The following is an 18,500-nucleotide window of genomic DNA, read 5'->3' as shown; positions in this document are numbered from 1 at the left end:
TCCTACACTCTTAGCCCCACTGGTACAGGTCTCTTGCCTTGCTAGTCACATTCCTAACAGGACTGTGGCAGTACAGCTATGCCTAGTTGCCCTCCAAACTGTCCACTGGCTCAGGGAAACTCATCAACTCTGGCCATGTCAATCAGTAAGGGACTGGCTGCTTCTCTTTTCCCCATTCTCCTTTCCATTTTTCTCTTTCCAAATATTTTTCACTCTCCAGAATAGCCAGAGAACTGTTCAGCAAGTCCACTGATAATGCTGAGGCCTGAAATTTCAGTCTTCCTGGGCTGTGTGTGTGTTTGTGTGTTTGTGTGTGTTTTATCATTTTGTTTTGTTTTGTTTTGAGATGGAATCTCGTTCTGCCACCCAGGCTGGAGTGCAGTGGTGAAATCTCAGCTCACTGCAACCTCCGTCTCCCCGGTTCAAGTGATTCTCCTGCCTCAGCCTCCTGCGTAGCTGGGATTACAGGCACCAGCCAACACAGCCAGCTGATTTTTGTATTTTTAGTAGAGATGGGGTTTCACCACATTGGCAAGGCTGGTCTTGAACTCCTGACCTCAAGTGATCCACCCACCTTTGCCTTCCAAAGTGCGGAGATTACAGGCATGAGCCACCGCTCCCAGCTAAGTCTTTCTGTTTTTTAGGCTTGATAAGTTCTACAATTTGTCCCCTTGAAATTCCTATGACTTTTCCTCTAGTGGAGGGTGAGAATAATAACCTGTTGCTTCCCCATGTGAAATGTAAGGGGGAAATCCACAGCATTCTATCCAGTTTTGGAAACTTCTCATCATTATAACAAGGGAAGAGTGATAGCATCAGGGCTCCTTCCAACCTCTTTATAAGGTGGAGAGTTATTTGTGCCTATTGTATACAACTTGGTAGTTATTTTTGTCAAATCTCAATGAAACAGGAAAAGCTTAACCTTACTTTCTCATATATGACCTGGATATTATATGGAAGTATCTCTGTGGTGATGAGAAGAGCTGTATATCTCAAAATAATAATGCTTATTGGATGTGAAGTTTGTGACCCAGTTGACAAACTAGGGACGCATGTTTTCACTTAAGAAGAGAAGGTTGGGAATGGTTGAGCAAGGATCTCCAAAAATCTGCTCTTCCATTAAAAACACCTTGAAAATGAAAAATTGTGAAAATCAACGTTTGCAAAACTCTGGAGATTTACCAAAGGCTTGCAAAAATATTAGAGTGTTCACTTAAGAAAAGCAGTTGAATATGGGCAAGAGCAGTGAGCTTTGTGACATTTTTACTTGCCCTATTGTCATCTCCCTGTTCCCAGTGCCATCTTAGTCTTGAAATCTAAAATCCTAGTAGCACATGGAGGTAACAGAACATATCTGACACTATCCGAAAACCCCATCCCTAGAGAAACGTCATTATCTGACTATAAAGCACATAATGAAGATCCCATTCCCATTTCCCCTAGAAATCCCAACTGGCAGAGTTTGTTTTCATTCCGGTTGACTCAGAGCTCTCTCACTGCAAACAGCTTTTACCCCAGGGTGTTTGCCAAAAACAATCAGTAAAAAATGTTTAGCATCACAGGTACCTGTGATGGTGATAACAGTTGGGCAAACCAGAAGTTGACCAAAAACTTAGATGGAAAATCTGAGGAATGAGATTCTCATAGAGAGTTTAAAAAATCTATGACATATTTCTGGAAATCTAGGAGACTATGTGGACTTACAGGGCTGTGTGCATGTGCAGAAAAGACCTGGTAAGACCCAAATATCTCAAACTTTGACTGATCTCGAAGTTCCACACAAGCAGGAAATGAAACCTAAGACAGATTTGTAAACTGTCTTCTTAAGTCTTAAAAATATGCCCCAACATACACAGAGAGGATCTCCGCAAAGGTTGAAAGACATTAACTCAAGGCATTTAAGGAAATCTCTACTAAGCTAACTGAGTAGAGAGTTCAATGACCACACACAATAAAGAATACAGATTTTACAAAATTGGTTCAGGAAAGTCACAAAGCAAATGAACAGTGAAAACAAATAGCAACAAACCCCAGAGAGGGGTGGGAAATTTGATTTCCAGGATTTTATATTATTTTAAATGTCCAATTATCAACCAAAAAAACAAAAAGAGAGGGAGCTACAAATGAACAAGAAAATGTGGCCTACACAAGGGGCAAGGTCCAGGGAGGTAGTCAAGAGAGACAGTCCCTAATGAAGTTAAAACATTGGGCTTACTAGACAAAGATAAAAAATCAACTATTTTAAATGTGCTTAAAGTACTAAAATAAACTAAGTCTTAAGAATTAAAAGAAAATATAAGAATATTGTCTTGCCAAATAGATAATAACAATAAAGAATTAAAAAGAATTTCTTAAAACAACCAAATAGAAATTTGAGGCTTGAAAAATACAATAACTGAAATTTAAAATTGACTAGAAGGACTAAACAGCAGGTTTGAACTAGAAGAACAAATCATTGATCTAGAAGATAGGTCAATTGTGATTATCCAACCTAAGGAACAGAAAGAAATAAGATTGAATAAAAATTAACAGAGCCTCAGAGGCCTGTGGATAACCATCAAGCACACTAACATATTTATAATAAGAATCCCAGAAGGAGATGAGAGAAATAAAAAGACAGAAAGAATATTCAAAGGAATAACAGTTAATTACTTATCAAATTTAATGAAAAATATTAATCTACACATCTAAGAAGATCAACAAACTCCTAGCAGAGTATAGTCAAAGAGCTCCATACCTAAACACATCGTAGTACAAATGTCAAAAGACAAAGAGAGAATTTTTAAAACAGCAAAAAAGACCCATCAAATACAAAAAAAAAAGTTAATAACATTAACAGCTGGTTTCTCATCAGAAACCATGGAGGACAGAAGCCAGTCAGATAACATATTCAAAGTACTAAAGAAAAAAAAAGTAAACCAAGAGTTCTATATCCAGCAACACTATTCTCTAAAAATTAAGACATTCCCAGATAAACAAAAATTGAGAAAATTTTTTTTCCAGAAATCCTGCTGTACAAAAAATACTAAAAGGATTAATTCAGTCTGAAATGAAATAACACTAGACAGTATTTGAAATTTTTATGAAGAAATGAAGAGCATTGGTAAAGTTAACTACCTGGTAAATATAAAAGATAGTATAAATGTATTTTGTGCTTTTAAGTCTTTTTTCTCCAATTTGATTTGAAAGACAACTGCATAAAGAAATACTTATAGAGCTGCATTGATGGCCTTCTAATGTAAATATATGATTTTTATGACAATTACAGAATACAGAAGGGGGAGGGAACAAACCTACACAACAACAAAGTTTTGCATGCTATCAAAATTAAGTTGGTATTGATCTGAGTTATAATCGCTGTAAGTTAAGATGTTAATAAGAACTCCCAATGAAACCACTAAGAAAATAACTCAAAAAATATACTAAAATATATAGCATTGAAATTAAAAGGGTACACTACAAAATGCCTGTTCAACAAAAAACAAAGCCATACTGAAGAAAAAGAGGGGCAAAGAAAGTTATAAAATATATAGAAAATAAACAGTAAATGGTAGATAAAAATTCTACCTTAATAGTAATTATACTAATTGTGAATAGATTAAATACCCCAATCAAAAGGCTAAGACTGGCAAAGTGGATAAAATAGCATGAACTAACTATATGCTGTCTATAAGACACAGATTTTAGACTCAAAGACAAAATAGATTCAAATAAAAGGTAGAAAAACATACACCATGCAATGGTAATCAAGAGATCCGGAGTGGCTATACTAATACTGGACACAATAGACTTTAAGACGAAATTAATAGCAGAGGCAAAAAGGACATTTTATAATGATAAAAGGATCTATATCTATTAAAGAAATAATTATTATACATACATATGCACCTAACAATGGAGTCCCAAATTACATGTAGCAAAAACTAACAAAATTGAAGGGAGAAACAGAAAACTCATAAACAATTTAACAATAATAGTTGAAGCTTTCATACTCCACTTTCATTAATGGAAGAACAACGAGGAAGAAAATCAACAAAGAAACTGAAGACTTTAACAACACTATAAACCAATTAGATCTAACAGACATCTTGTTGAACACTCCAACCACAATAGCAGAATACATATTTTTCTCAATTGCACATGGAACATTCTGCAGGGTAGACCATTTGTTGGGTCATAAAAGTAGTGTCATTAAATTTTAAAACACTGACAAAGTATCATCCCTAACCACAGTAGAATGAAACTAGAAATCAGTAACAGAAGGAAAACTAGAAAATTCAGAAATGTCTTAAGCAACCAATGAGTTCAGAAAGAAATCACAAGGAAAATTAGAAAATACTTTGAGATGAATGAAAATAAAAATACAACTTACCAAAAATTATGGGATACAGCAAAGGAAATGCTTAGAGAGAAATATATGGCTGCAAATGCCTACATTAAGGAAGAAGAAAAATCTCAAATCAATTACCTAACCTTCTGCCTTAGAACACTGAAAAAAAGAAGAAACTAAACATAAAGCAGGAGGAAGGAAATAATAAAGATTAAGTTCATAGCTGCATTATTCACAATAACCAAGAATTGGAGCTAACTCAAATGTCCATCACTTGATGAATGGTTAAATAAAACGTGCTAAGTTCATAAAGTGAAATATTACTCAACCATGAAGAATAATGGAGTTCTGATACATACTACAACATGGATAAATCTTAAACAATATGTTAAGTGAAAGAAGCTAATGCAAAATGCCATGTGGAATGAGGAGTGACTACTAATGGGTGGTGATAAAAAACAATTGCTTCAAGGAAGGTAGGATTGCAACCTCCAGCAGGCCTTAATGAGAAGACGGTATACAGGCGTCAGACCTTCCTGGTTCCCTCTTGTCAGGCATCTTGGTGAGTGCACAGGAAGGTGATGAATGGATAGTCCCAAGGGTGTGCCTGGCTGTCACCTCCCTGGTTGTGAAAGCAGCAGCATGCCCAGCCTGTACATCACACACCCTGCACAGGATAAAAGCACTCCTGCCCTGGGCTCCACATCCGCAGTCTCTTCAGGAACAGACTTCTCCTGCCTTCTCTGCACCCGGTAAGTGTTCAGCAGGGGACAGGGCTTGATATGGGATGTTAGAACAGGAAACAGAGAGGTTTGAAACAAAGACCCAGATACAGGGCTGTGAGAGAGCAGCAATGGGGGAGGGGGGCAGGAGGGAGACCCTGCAGGAGCTGACAGCAATTCCATGACCTGCAAAGGCCACAGAGCTCACGATTCCCTCCCATCCCCTTTCTACTCACGCAGGCACATTTCCTGTAGCATCCATTCTATAGAATTCTTTTTCCCAAAAGGGTGCATCCCCTAGGGGTTCTTTGGAGAAACAGAAACACACATGCCCACTTAGACTGACAGCAATCTGTCCAGGGTGGAGAGCAATGTGAGAAGTATCTGGCATGTCCCACCAACTCCACATCAGCCTCACGCTCCTGTAGCTCTTGCCTCAGGAGGCAGCTGGTCTTAGAGACATTGGACTGTAGATTTTAAACTAACAAGTGGCTTTGTTTCGTCCAGGACAACTCAACTCCTGACAAGATGTCCTGCCAGCAGAACCAGCAGCAGTGCCAACCTCCACCCAAGTGCCCCTCACCCAAGTGCCCCCCAAAGAGCCCAGCACAGTGTCTGCCTCCAGCTTCCTCTGGCTGTGCTCCAAGCTCCGGGGGCTGTGGCCCCAGCTCCGAGAGCGGCTGCTTCCTGAGCCACCACAGGCACCACCACCGATGCCGGCGCCAGAGGTCCAACTCCTGTGACAGGGGCAGTGGTCAGCAAGGTGGGGGCTCTGGCTGTGGCCACGGTTCTGGGGGCTGCTGCTGATCCAGATCCTGATGCCGAGATAAGCGATCTTTGGAGGAAACAAGAATCCCAAGGGGTCAGGAACAGCCCCATCCTGACGCACGCTTTCCCAGATACTCTCTTCTGACTTTCACAGGCTGAGCTGAGGGTTTTCCAGTGGGGCATCTGAGCTCTCCCCTGAAGGCACTTCCTGTTTTAAATCCAGGATGTCATATGTCTCCTTCCCCCTGTACCTGCCAAGGATTGGCAGTGCTTGTGCCCAACCTCGTCAAAAAATAAAGTTTCTTGTCCTCACTACCACTGGTGTCTCACTGGGCATTTCACTGTCTCTCTTCTCAGCTCCTTGGTCAGTACAACCCAGCTCAGGAAGCAAACCTTAGCTCTGCATCAGGAAAACATAGTGGATCTGACCCTGCTCCACTGATGGAAGGGAAGGGGAGAGTTTCATGTTGTAGTGGGAGGGAGAGAAGGATACAGGTTGTGTTGGTTTGAGGCCCTGAAACTCAACCTCAAACTCAAAGAGGGTATCAGTGCAAAAATTGACTTTTCCTGTAAAATCTGAGAGGACATTAATACAATTCTGGAATTTCCAGTGTTTGACAGAAGGTCACTAGTTTGTTTTGATGAGCCATTTCTGGGGTGCTAACTAAGAAACAGGAAATCAAGAGGCAAAGAAACAGAAAATAGGCAGAGGAGAAGCAGAATCAAAAGATGGAGGGAAGAGATGTAAGCCTGGGGAAGAAGTATAACTCAGTGACTGAAAATCCAGGGACAGAGATGAAAGCTGAGAGAGATGCTTAAATTAATGAGATAATGGAGCAGAGATGTGGCTGGGAGTTTAGTCAATGAGATGATTGGAATGTGCAAAATGAGAATTTTAGGAAAAAGAAAAAGGAAGAAAATGAGAAGTGTTGCTGGAATTATGAATAGATATACCAAAGAAGCAAACATTTATTAATTTTGTAACTACACAACCTTGACATCACCACATGGAAGTTACAACTTCAATGGAGTCACATGTTTTGGCCTAAATTGTGAGACTGAGATGCTCCTGGGGTTGAAGGAATGTTTTTTCATGTGAACTAAGAGTAACATCTCACTTTGACTACCAGAAAACCCAAGAAGTATCACATAGAGCTACGGTCAAATTACAAATATTGAGAGAAGTTGACGTGAGGGCTAAGTAGAGCAGGTGTGGGGGGAGGGCATTAAAAATAAACATGGATAACCTTATGAGTCCATGGAGCTAAAAAAGGATTTTGTCAAATCCTGTAAATTAATTCTTAAAATTTAGGAATCAAAAAGACCCTGAGGCCTGGCATGGTGACTCACACCTGTAATCCCAGCATTTTGGGAGGCTGAGGTAGGTGGGTTACTTGAGGTCAGGAGTTTAAGACCAGCCTGGACAATATGGTGAAACCCCATCTCTACTAAAATTACAAACAATTAGCTGGGCGTGGTGGCGGACACCTGTAATCCCAGCTACTCAGGAGGCTAAGGCAGAAGAATTGCTTGAACCAGGAGTCAGAGGTTGCAGTGAGCTGATTATGCCACGACACTCCAGCCTGGGTGACAGAGTGAGACTCCATCTGCAAAAATAAGAAATAAAAAAGACCCTGAGAGAAGTTTAATATCAGATATTCAGATATGCACCAATGGTTATTTAAAAAAAAAAAAAAAAGAAAGAAATTTGTTGAAATTAAAGCAGAAGGCACATCTTTGGGCCATTGGTTTAAGTTCGGTTTGAAATCACTGGAGAGCTCTCACCCAGGGACAGTGAAGGGGGTGGAAGGCCCAGTACCCAGGGAAGAGTGTGCCATGCCTGAAACAGCCTGCAAAGCTCCACACTTGGAATGTGAGCGATACCCACATGCGGACCCAGCATCTCTGTGCAGACCTGGAAACAGCATGACACAGGCTGGACATAACTGGAGAATTAGATCCTGCCACCAGTCAGGGGCTGTGGAACAAGCTTAGAGGCCCAGAGCACCTCATTCCACTACACTGAAGAATGACGGGGTTCTGGCTATGGTTGGATCAAATCTGAGTGGAGAGAAAACTGAGCAGAGTCAACAAAGTAACTTGCTGGCAAACCAGTGAGATCCTGGGAATCTATAAAGAAGTATAAAAGGACCTCTCAAAAATGGAGCCCAGTAAGGGAGTTTCCAGCAGTGGAGAAAAACAGATGCCCCAAACTGCATCTGGGCAATACCAAGTCCTGAGCCCTGGACCCATTTATTCACTTGACACATTTTTACTGAGCCTTGATTATGTGCTTGATTGTAGGCACTAGGGACACAATAGGGAATCAGAGAGACAAAGTTCCTTCTTTTGGGAACTCACATTCAAAACTGGTCCAAAGGAGACAGTTCCCGATTTTGCATGCATCGCAGAGTGGAACACAGTGGCCTTCTCCTCATTTGGCCTCTCAGCCTCTGGAGGTGAGTGGACACTGCTATTTATTTAATAAACCCAAAGAAGACACTCAGCCTAGGCAAAATATTGAGGCTCTGAGACAGCGGCTTTGGTGGTAACAAAAGGAAAGGGCATCAAGTGTTTTCTAGCTCCCACATCAAAAGACAACAGCCAAGAAAGAAGAGGGATAAATCATGACTACCAAGGGGACGAAGTTATTGCACAAGCAGGCCTCTCTCCTCATGCCCTTACCCATCTCCCTCCCTCTCTCCACAGCCCAGTGAATAAACCTCTTCTCACAGGTTCTCTTTTTACCCCATGCATATTACCTATTTCATCATCTAATGGAGATTTCATCACTTATAAGTCTTCCTGTAACAGGATAACCAGACACAAAATTTTCATCAACGTTTATAAAAGACAGTAACATTTTGTGATCATTTTAATTAGTGTTTTGATTTAAAAGATTTGTCCCATTTTTAAATGTGGTGTTTCAGAGGCAATGCATCTCTAATGTTATAGTAAAATGCAATGGAAAACATACTACATAGCTTGTGTAATTGCAATTTGCAAAATCCTGTTCAGTCACTGCCCATTCAGTGTTCACAAGTTTCCCCATTGTTGGCCTCATCATCACCACATCCATGAAGTATTATTCACAACTCAGCTAATTTCCTTTAGCCACCCCAGCTAAGGTGGATCACTCCTTCCCAGAAACTACTCTGGAGCTCTTAGAGTAAATACCACAGTCACTAAGATACTGATGCAATGGCCCTCAGATGTACTTTAATTTGTAAACCATGTCCTCACAACCTCTATAGACTTCCTGTCTCTTTCTCTGATTTTGCCCTTCACATCTTTGGTCCATTGTGCTTTCATCACTTTATAGCTCCCCATCACCATACCGGCTGATACCTGGGGAAGCAGGATTCAAACTCAGGAATATCTGAGTCCAAAATGAATGCTCTGAACAAGCCCATTATCCTGCCCACTCCACTTTGTCTTAGAAACCCCAGGGTCCCCCTCAGCTCCCTTCTCCTTAGCACTAGCATGATCTCTTCCTCCTGGTGAGGTTCCATTAGCCCCTCTTGGTATCACCCTCTGGGCTGGCTGCCCACAGAGATCAAGGATTTATACTTCTGCTCCTGCTACTTGCACAAATACTATTGTCAAAGGCCAGTGATCTCATCCTCAAATGATAGCATGTGGCAACATCTAGACACATTTTCTCCCACAGAGTCACTCCAAGTAAAAGAGTAAAAGGGGTTTGACACCCACAGAGTGTGAACTTGAGCCCAAGGACATTCCACACACCTGTATTCCTGCACTTGCCACACTAGATCATGGTTATTTTGTTATTTGTCTGTCTGTCCCATTGCACTGTGAGCTACTCAAGAACAGAGAACAAATCTTATTCATTTACAACTCTCCTGTGTATAGCAAAATGCCTGGTGTGCCATATCAGTGCAACACATCTCATTTGAATAACTGAATAAATGGATGACTGAATGAATGAAAAAATGACAGGCCTACAGGAAACCTGGGTCCCAGGAATTTCAAGAGTCCTGTGACTCCCCTCATAAGAAAACTCTTAGCATCTGCCCAAGAAGATATAGAGGGCCTAGTAATAGAGATTATAGCTGTTCAGCTCAACATATTCCAAAGCAAAGAAGGAAGGAATAACAGGAGGGAAAGAAAGGTAGGGAAAGGGAAGAGGAATGGGGAAGGAATAGAGAGGGAGGGGGCAGGAATGGAAAGAGAAGGTCAAGAGGGCAGGAAGGAAGAAGGGAAGGGATGAGGGGAGGAAGGACAAAGAAAAATAAGAGATGGTAGAACTAAAGAAGATTTAAAGAACAGATATTTGGACAGTTTGGGGGCTTCCTGGATCCTTTCCATTAGTAAGGCTCTCTTCCCATTCCCCTTTTACTCCCAACCACCACAACATGGAGGGAGGGATTCACATCTCTCTGTGGTACCTGTGTCTCTAATAGGGGCACAAGGATAATGTTGAGAACCCAGATTGTCTCAGCTGCTTGCCATGGTCATGCTAATGGTTTGGGGATGGGAAGGTCCTAAACTGAAAGGAAACTCTGTTCTGCAGGGAATGAAGAAGATCTTTTTGTCATTTAGATTGTCATTTACATGTGTTTTACACGGCCTGATTAAAATGCACTCCAAAGAGCCAAACCTGAGCCACTATACCACCTGTTCCCATCATTCCCATTGGCACTACTAAGTCATGAAATTATCCAGATATATCCAGCTAGGCCAGGTTCCCCTGTCACCTGACCTCTCCAGACCTTAGAAAGCCAGAGATTTAAGGGTGATGCTCCTGATAGAGATTACCCTCAGAGAGCTGACCTCACGCTCTGGGTAAGTGGCAAGGCAGTGGTCCTCCAGTCAAGCGTCTGTCATCCCAGGACACCTGCTCAGCCTCGAACCTACAGAGCTCCTGCTCTGATAACAAACAGAGGGGCCAAAAGTGGGAGTTCCTCATGGAGGGGAAGAAAGGTTGATGGGCATCCTCATCAGGAACGAGTGTGGAGCCTCCCCAAGTCAGGCATCAGGGGTAGGGCTGTGGAGAGGCCCATGTGCGGACATCCACTGCATTCCATGAGACAGAAGGAGGGCCCCCACTACAGTCCTGGGGTGTTTTGAAACTTTAGAACTTACTCCCCACATTGTGGCATCCCAAAGACTAGTGATTTTACTCCCAAGAAGCAAAAGTGGCCACCCAGCTTTGTTCAGCTTCACAATCCAGGTAACATGAGAAAGTACTTGGTCCATCTTTCTTAAGTGCCTTTTTGCAGGCCAGGGTCTACTGAAGAAACCCTAAACAATATGAGTAAAATGGCCACTCAGGAGTAGTTCTGGAGATGATTCTGAAAACACCTCCCAGCCAGAGGCAGGGACCATGTGCCGGAGGCAGGAAAAGGCTGCTGAGGATATCAAAATCTGCACCCACTCTCTACCCATCCACACTCAGAGCCACCGTCCTCCTTACAGCCCAGTGCATTTATGCTCCTACAGGCATCACTATGTACTTAAAGGGGCAAACTCTTAGGCGGAATAAGAAAAGAAAAATTACACCCACTGATAGTGAACATAATTTAATTTTCTTTGAAAATTATAATTTTAGTATGGATAAAGTTTGGTTTTAGTCCTGACTGTGATTTATCTTGAAAAATATCTAGCAAAACGTTTTTTTAATATTAGAGATTAATTGAATGATAAATTCATTTAAAATTAAAATGAAATTAACAGGGAAATAGCATTCAGTTTGCATCAATTCTCCATACCCAAACATAGACACCATCAGGTCAGCTTCATTACATGAGCTGCACCCAACACTACCATTAACCTCATAAGCAGCAACACATACAGCAAAGCCATCTTCATCAAGCCCATCCATTATCATACACATTTGCACAACTTCCTTACCAAGTCCAAGCAGATGAACGACTCCTTCCTCAGTGTTTTCATGGTCTTCAAATAAAGAGCACACATTCCCTGGATTTTGATGGAAGGTCATGCTTTTTTATAACGTGTCAGTTGTGACTCTTATTACTGCAACTGTTGTACTTTCCTTCCCTACATTTGCCCTTCAATAGGGTACTCATTTGGCTCCCCTCCTCTCCTACCCGGGGGCTCTTTCAGGGACCCTCACCTCCCCTGACTTTACGCTTCCATCTGTTTTACACACAGCCCATACTGAATGTCCAGTGTCCTTAGCTCAGTCACTGCTCCAACAGCAAGGCACCACCCCAACACCACATCTGGGTGTTTGGTTTTCCTAAGGGAACATGCTAGAAAAAAAGTAGATGGACAAAGACCTGCAGACTTTGTGCATAATGACTTACATTATAGCAATTTTCTCATGGAAGCAGGCTCCCTATTTACTTGACTGCCTGTGCAGTTAGACAGTTAATTTCTATAGGTCTGGTGACGTGTCATATTGAACTCTACCTTTCACCACAAAGCACAGGGCACGGCCTCTGTTAAGGACACATGTAGGCCTGGGTGGAAGATGCACAAGTGACGACCAGGCTCTCTGTGGTCAAACATGCCATCCTGTTCCTGGGAAGGTGGATAAGTCTTGAAGCTGGGCTGGGGTGCTTAGTGCTGTCAACTCCCCCAGCAGCCCACTCATGCTGCCTCTCACACACTAGGAGCTCCTATCCTGGGCTCCCTAGTCCATGGACTTCTCAAAATCAGCATTCTCTGGCTTCCATGAAATCAGATGGATGTCTAGCTGGAGACAGGACCTGAGCTGGAAGACCTAGGAAGACAAGCCCAGGCTTCCATCAGGGGAGAAGGAAGCAGAGGGTATGAGATGGAGGCAGCAGGAAGAGTGTAGGGCTAATGGGCACCCTCCCAGGATGTTTCAGGTGTCCTGTGACTGTGAAGGTCATGGGTGTTCAGCACACCCTCATCTTCTTCCTACATATGTTCTGAGAGATGCACTGATCTCACCAGACATCATCAAGGAAGCTTTACCCAAACAGGTTTATTCTCCTCTGTGATCACATGGAGATAAGATACCTGAGGGGCCCAATGAGAAAAGACTCAGCATCCTTTTCCAGTAGGAGACCATAGAAAAATGTGTTTTCCAAGGTGAACGAACTCCAAGTAACTTTTCATTTCTTCCATGCATTGCTCAGTTCAGTAGCAGAGCATGGGGTCTATGACACCCACCACAGAAGAGATATTGACCAGAGGTTTGTGCATTACAAGAACATCTGATTCTAGATGTCTTATCAGATGCCCTCCAGCAAAACCAGCAGCAGTGATAACCCCCAAAGCCTTCAAAGTGCACACCCTAGTACTAAGCCTCATGCCCACCTCCAGCCTTTCCCTGCGGCCCCAGTTCAGGGGCCACTTCAACTTTTGTAGGGCACTGCTGCTTGACATACCAAAGGCCCCATCTCTTCTACTGGCACAGGCACCACAGCCTCTACTGCTGTGAGTGAGCCTGCCAGGGGCTCCAGCCATTGCTAGAGAATTACTGCTGACCTTGGCAGTACATCGAGATGAGCAATTTTAGAGGAATCAGAGACCCTAAGTGCCCAGGATTAACCTCAATCTGATGTACCCACTCCTAACCTTCTGTTCATGGTCTGAGCTCCTAAGTTCATCTTGACGAGGATTGTCAGTGATCTCCAGTGGTCTCCCTGGGTGTCCCTCATGGTTGTCTCCACACCCATGTTCTGGTCAGTGCTTAGCAGCACTTACGTCTCACTCTGTGAAAAATAAAGCTTCTCTTCTCTACCTACATTTCTATTTTGCCCCTCCCAAGGCTGCTCCATTGTTTTTCCCCTTCTTATCTCCCAGACTGAGTACCTCCCAGACAAAAAGAATGAGAAATAACACTGATCTCCATTCATAGGGAGACCGTGAGGAGTTTACATATTGTGACTGGAAAGAGGCTGCAGAAGGACACACAGCTGCAGAGAAAACGTTCATATTATTTCTATAGGGAAGATCTGGGTGTTGAGGGAGTAGGAAGGGATCCTTGAAAGCTGAATAGGTGATGGGTGCAAAGAGAGAAATGGAGGTGGTTGCAAGGATATATACTGAGAGGAACTTAGGGAAAGGGGAAAATGTGAGATCATTCCAGGAGTTGCAAATTGGATATATATTCATAGGATCGATAATTTATATAGGACTCATAATGTACCAGTGGCTTGACATACAGTAAATAACTTAATCCTCACTGCAGTCCTTTGAGTTTAATATTAGCCTTCTCCCATTTTACAGAGAGGAATCAACGTAGAATGGGTGCCGAAGGTCTCCCAGAAGCTGCCGTGCAAACCCAGACAGTTTCACTGACCACATGCCCCTGACCACCAAGGTACCCTGAATTCCTCTAAAACGCTTTAAGAAATATGAAAAAAAAAAAAAAAAAAGGATCCTTAGACCTGGGCAGAGAGACTTAGCCATGCCTGTGGAGTCAGATCTGTGCTCCAAAGTACCATTAGAACTCCTGCTGTCAGTGAATTGCCCCAAGATGTAGAAAGATGGCCCTAGAATCAACTAAGAAAGTTTGGATTTGAGACATTAGTACAGTTCATGGAAGCCAGAAGTTACAGCAGTAGTGACCCGCCACTGGAAGCTGACTCCCACAAGTGAGGTCTCAGTAACTGTGAAGACAGACTTTTCAGTCCTCATCAGTGGACTTCTAGGCCAAGTCTCATTCATTCAAAAATTTATTCATTCAGTACATAGTTATGTGGCACTGGTCTACGTGCTTGGATCAGTTTGAAACAAGACGAAGTCCCCTCTCAGGGAGCTTATGTTCCAGTGGGCCCACTGGAGGCATCTTCTGGTTTCCTTGCCTGGCAGCAGATTTAGACAAAGGTGGCTCTATATTCAACTGGATTCCCACTCTGGTGCACTTGGCAGATGCTGGTAAAGGGTGGTTAAACCCAGTGAAGGCACCCTTTCATGGGCAAACTTTTGAGAACTGGATATTATTGCCTTAGTGGATACAAAAAGGACATCTAATATCTGCTTGCTTCCACACCCAAGGTAAGAGCTTAGTGAGGCAAGGAATAGGTGGTTATTCCAACCATGAAATGTTTGTTTAAAAGTTGAAAAGTCCTCATCCTTTCCCAGTCTCATTCTCAGGGAACAACCTCATTCACCCAGGTGTCTTAAAAGTGCTTTTGTTTCCTACTTGGCTATAAGGTACGTGAGCAAATAAAAAAGATGGCCACACCTGCAGCCTTCCTGTATCAGGATACTCAGACATGTTTTATGTAATAATAGTGTTTTTAAAATGCCTACTAATAATTTTTTGAATCATTATTTTTATTATATTATTTTAACTTTTATTTTACATTCAGCAAACAGAGATAATTTGACTTCCTCTTTTCCTATTTGGATGCCTTTTATTTCTTTCTCTTGGCTGACTGCACTGACTAGGACTTCCAGCACTATGTTGAATAGGTGTGGTAAGAGTGAGAATTAATGTCTTGTTCCTGTTCTTAGGGGATGCTTCCAGCTTTTGCCCGTCAGTATGATGTTGGCTGTGGGTTTGTCATAGAAGGCTCTCATTATTTTAAGGTATGTTCCTTCAATACCTAGTTTGCTGAGGATTTTTATTATGAAACAATGATGGATTACACCAATAGTTTTTCTGTATCTATTGAGATTATCATATGGCTTTTGTTTTTAATTCTGTTTAGTTGGTGAATCACATTTATTGATTTGCTTTTTGTTGAACCAGCTCTGCATTCCAGGAATAAAGTCTACAAACTTGATCATGGTGAGTTAGCTTTTTGAGGTACTGCTGGATTCAGTTTGTTTGTTAAGGATTTTTGCATCTGTTTCATCAGGGATATTTGCAATAGTTTTCATTTTCATTGCCTCTTTTCCAGATTTTGGTATCAAAATGATACTGGGTTTGCAGAATGAGGTTGGGAGGAGCTCCTCATCCTCATTTTTTTTGTAATAGTTTTGGTGGAATTGGTACCAGCTCCTCTTTGTACCTTTAGCATAATTTTGCTGTGAATCCATCTGGTCCTGGGATCATTTTAGTTGGTAAGTTTTTTGTTAATTGATTCAATTTTGGACTCAATATTGGTCTGTTCAGGGTTTTGATTTGTTCCTGATTCAGTCTTGGGGGATTGTGTGTTTCTAAGAATGTATCCATTTTCTCTAGTTTATCTAGTTTGTGTGCATAGAGGTGGTCATAACAGTGTCTGACGATCTTTTATTTTTCTATGGGCTGGGTTGTAATGTCACCTTTGTCATTGATAATTGTGCTCTTTTCTCTTTGCTAATCTAGCTAGCAGTCTATTGATCTTGTTTATCCTTTCAAACAACAAGCTTTTGGTTTTGTTGATCCTTTGTAGGAATTTTTAGGTCTCTTCCATTTGGTTTTGCTCTGATTTTAAGTATTTATTTTCTTCTCCTAGCTTTGTAGTTAGTTTTTCCTGTTTCCTGGTTCCTTTAGGGATGATGTTAGATTGTTAACTTGAGATCTTTCTAACTTTTTTATGTAGACATTTAGTGCCATAAACTTTCCTCTTACCACTGATTTTGCTGTATTCCAGATATTTTGATATGTCGTGTGTCTGTTTTCATTTATTTCAAAGAATTGTTTGACTTATGCCTTAATTTCACTGTTTACCCAAAAGTCATTTGGGAACAAGTTGTTGAATTTACAAGTCATGTTGTAGTTTTTAAGAAATCTTCTTTATATTGACTTCCATTTTATTCCACTATGATCAGAAAGTATGATTGGCATAATTTTAATGATTTTGAACATATTGAGACTTGCTTTATGGCCAAGCATGTGGTCAATCTTAGAGTATGTTCTACGTGCCAATAAGAATATGTATTCTGTTGTTGATGGGTGGAGTGTTCTGTAGATGTCTATTGGGTTCAATTGGTCAAATGTTGATTTTTAAGTCCAGAATTGCTAGTTTTCCACCTTCATGATCTGTTTAACGCTACCAGTGGGGTATTGAAGTCCCCCACTATTATTGTGTGACTAAGTCTTTTCATAGGTCTAGAAGTACTTGTTTTATAAATTTAAGTATTCCAATGTTGGATGTGTATATACTTAAGATAGTTAAATCTTCTTGTTGAACTACAGTTTATGTAGTGCCCTTCTTTACCCTTCTTTACTTGTTGATTTAAAGTCTGTTTTATCTGATATGTGTGTGTATGTGTATATGTGTGTGTGTATATATATATACTGTGTATATATATGTGTGTATATATGTGTATACACACATATATATACACAGTATATATATATACACACACACATATATATATAGTAACCGATGTTCTTTCTTGTTTTCAGTTTGCATGATAGATATTTCTCTAACCCATTTACTTTGGGCCTACAGGTGTCATTATATATGAAATTAGTCTCTTGAAGACACCATACAAATGGGTCTTGTTTTTTATTTTGCCAATTTGCAGATTTGTGCTATTTATGTGGGGCATTAGATCATTTATATTCAAGGTTAATATTGATATGTGAGGTTTTAATCCTCTTGTGAAGTTGATGGTTGATGGCTTTGTTGTTTCCATTGTGTGGTTGCTGTATAGGGACTGTGGACCATGTATTTACATGTGATTTTGTGGTAGCACATGTTCTTTCATTTCTATGTTTATAAATCAAGTCTTAAGGATCCTTTTTAAGGTTGGCCTAGTGGTAACAAATTAGTGGTTGCTTGTTTGGAAAAGTTTTCATTTCTCTTTTGCTTATGAAGTTTAGTTCAGTGGGATGTAAAATTCTTGGATGGAATTTCTTTCCTTTAGGAATGCTGTAACTGGGCCCCCAAATTCTTCTGGCTTGTAAGATTTCTCATGAGTAATCATCTGTTAGCCTGATGGGCTTCCCTTTGTACATGATTTGACCTTTTTCTCTAACTTTAAGATTTTTTTCTTTAGCATTGACCTTGGACAGTCTATGGCTATATGCCTTGGTGATGTTCATTTTTTATAGTATCTGCGAGGTGTTCTCTGGTTTTCCTATATCTGCATGTCTATTCCTCTAGCAAGATTAAGAAAATTTTCTTGAATTATTCCCTCAAAATGTTTTCCAGGTTGTTTACTCCTTCTCCTTCTCTCTCAGAAATGTCAATAATTCATAGGTTTGGTCACATTACAAAATTCCATATTTCTCAAAAACTTTGTTCATTTTTAAATTCTTTTTCTTCATATTCTTCATTCAAACTAACACAGCCTGACTGGGTTAGTTTGAAAGACCAGTCTTCAAGCTATTAAATTATTTATTCTGTTTGATTGAGTCTGTTGATAAAGCTTTCAGTTGTATTTTGAAATTCCTAAATGAGTTTTTCCATTTCAGTACCTTCAACTGATTTATTTTAAGATGTTTATCTCTTCCTGTTTCCTGCATTGCTTTAGAATTTTCTTTTTGTTTTTCAACATCATCTTAGATATTGTTGAACTTTCTTGAAATCCATGTTTTGAATTCTTTATCTGTCATTTCTGTTTTTCCATTTAGTTAGGGACCATTGCTGTAGAACTAGTGTGATACTTGAGTGGTGTGTCAACATTCAGATTTTTCATGTTGCCAGATCCTATACCGGTTTGTTCTCGTCTGGAAAGGCTGACACTTCTAATTACTGTAATTATTTTCATGCAAATAGACTTTTTTCTCTTTTCCTATATATTATTTCTTTCCCTTTAGGGTATGACTGTAAAGTATATTGGGAGAAGTCTTTTGGCTTTGCTTTTATAGCCCTATGCACTTACATTAGTAG

At 40.8% G+C, this 18,500-nt stretch overlaps 1 protein-coding gene across 1 annotated transcript; it reads left to right on the top strand.

Moving 5' to 3' along the window:
• Positions 1 to 5,565: 5,565 nt before the first annotated feature.
• Positions 5,566 to 6,085, top strand: LOC112611345 (late cornified envelope protein 3D). The gene has a single exon (XM_025365056.1). It carries the CDS (start codon positions 5,581 to 5,583, stop codon positions 5,857 to 5,859), a length of 279 nt encoding a protein of 92 aa, XP_025220841.1. The 5' UTR covers positions 5,566 to 5,580; the 3' UTR covers positions 5,860 to 6,085.
• Positions 6,086 to 18,500: the final 12,415 nt, after the last annotated feature.

Source organism: Theropithecus gelada, chromosome 1 (assembly GCF_003255815.1).
Source record: "Theropithecus gelada isolate Dixy chromosome 1, Tgel_1.0, whole genome shotgun sequence".
Classification (NCBI taxonomy): Eukaryota; Metazoa; Chordata; class Mammalia; order Primates; family Cercopithecidae; genus Theropithecus; species Theropithecus gelada.
This window is presented reverse-complemented; position numbering and strand designations above follow the sequence as displayed.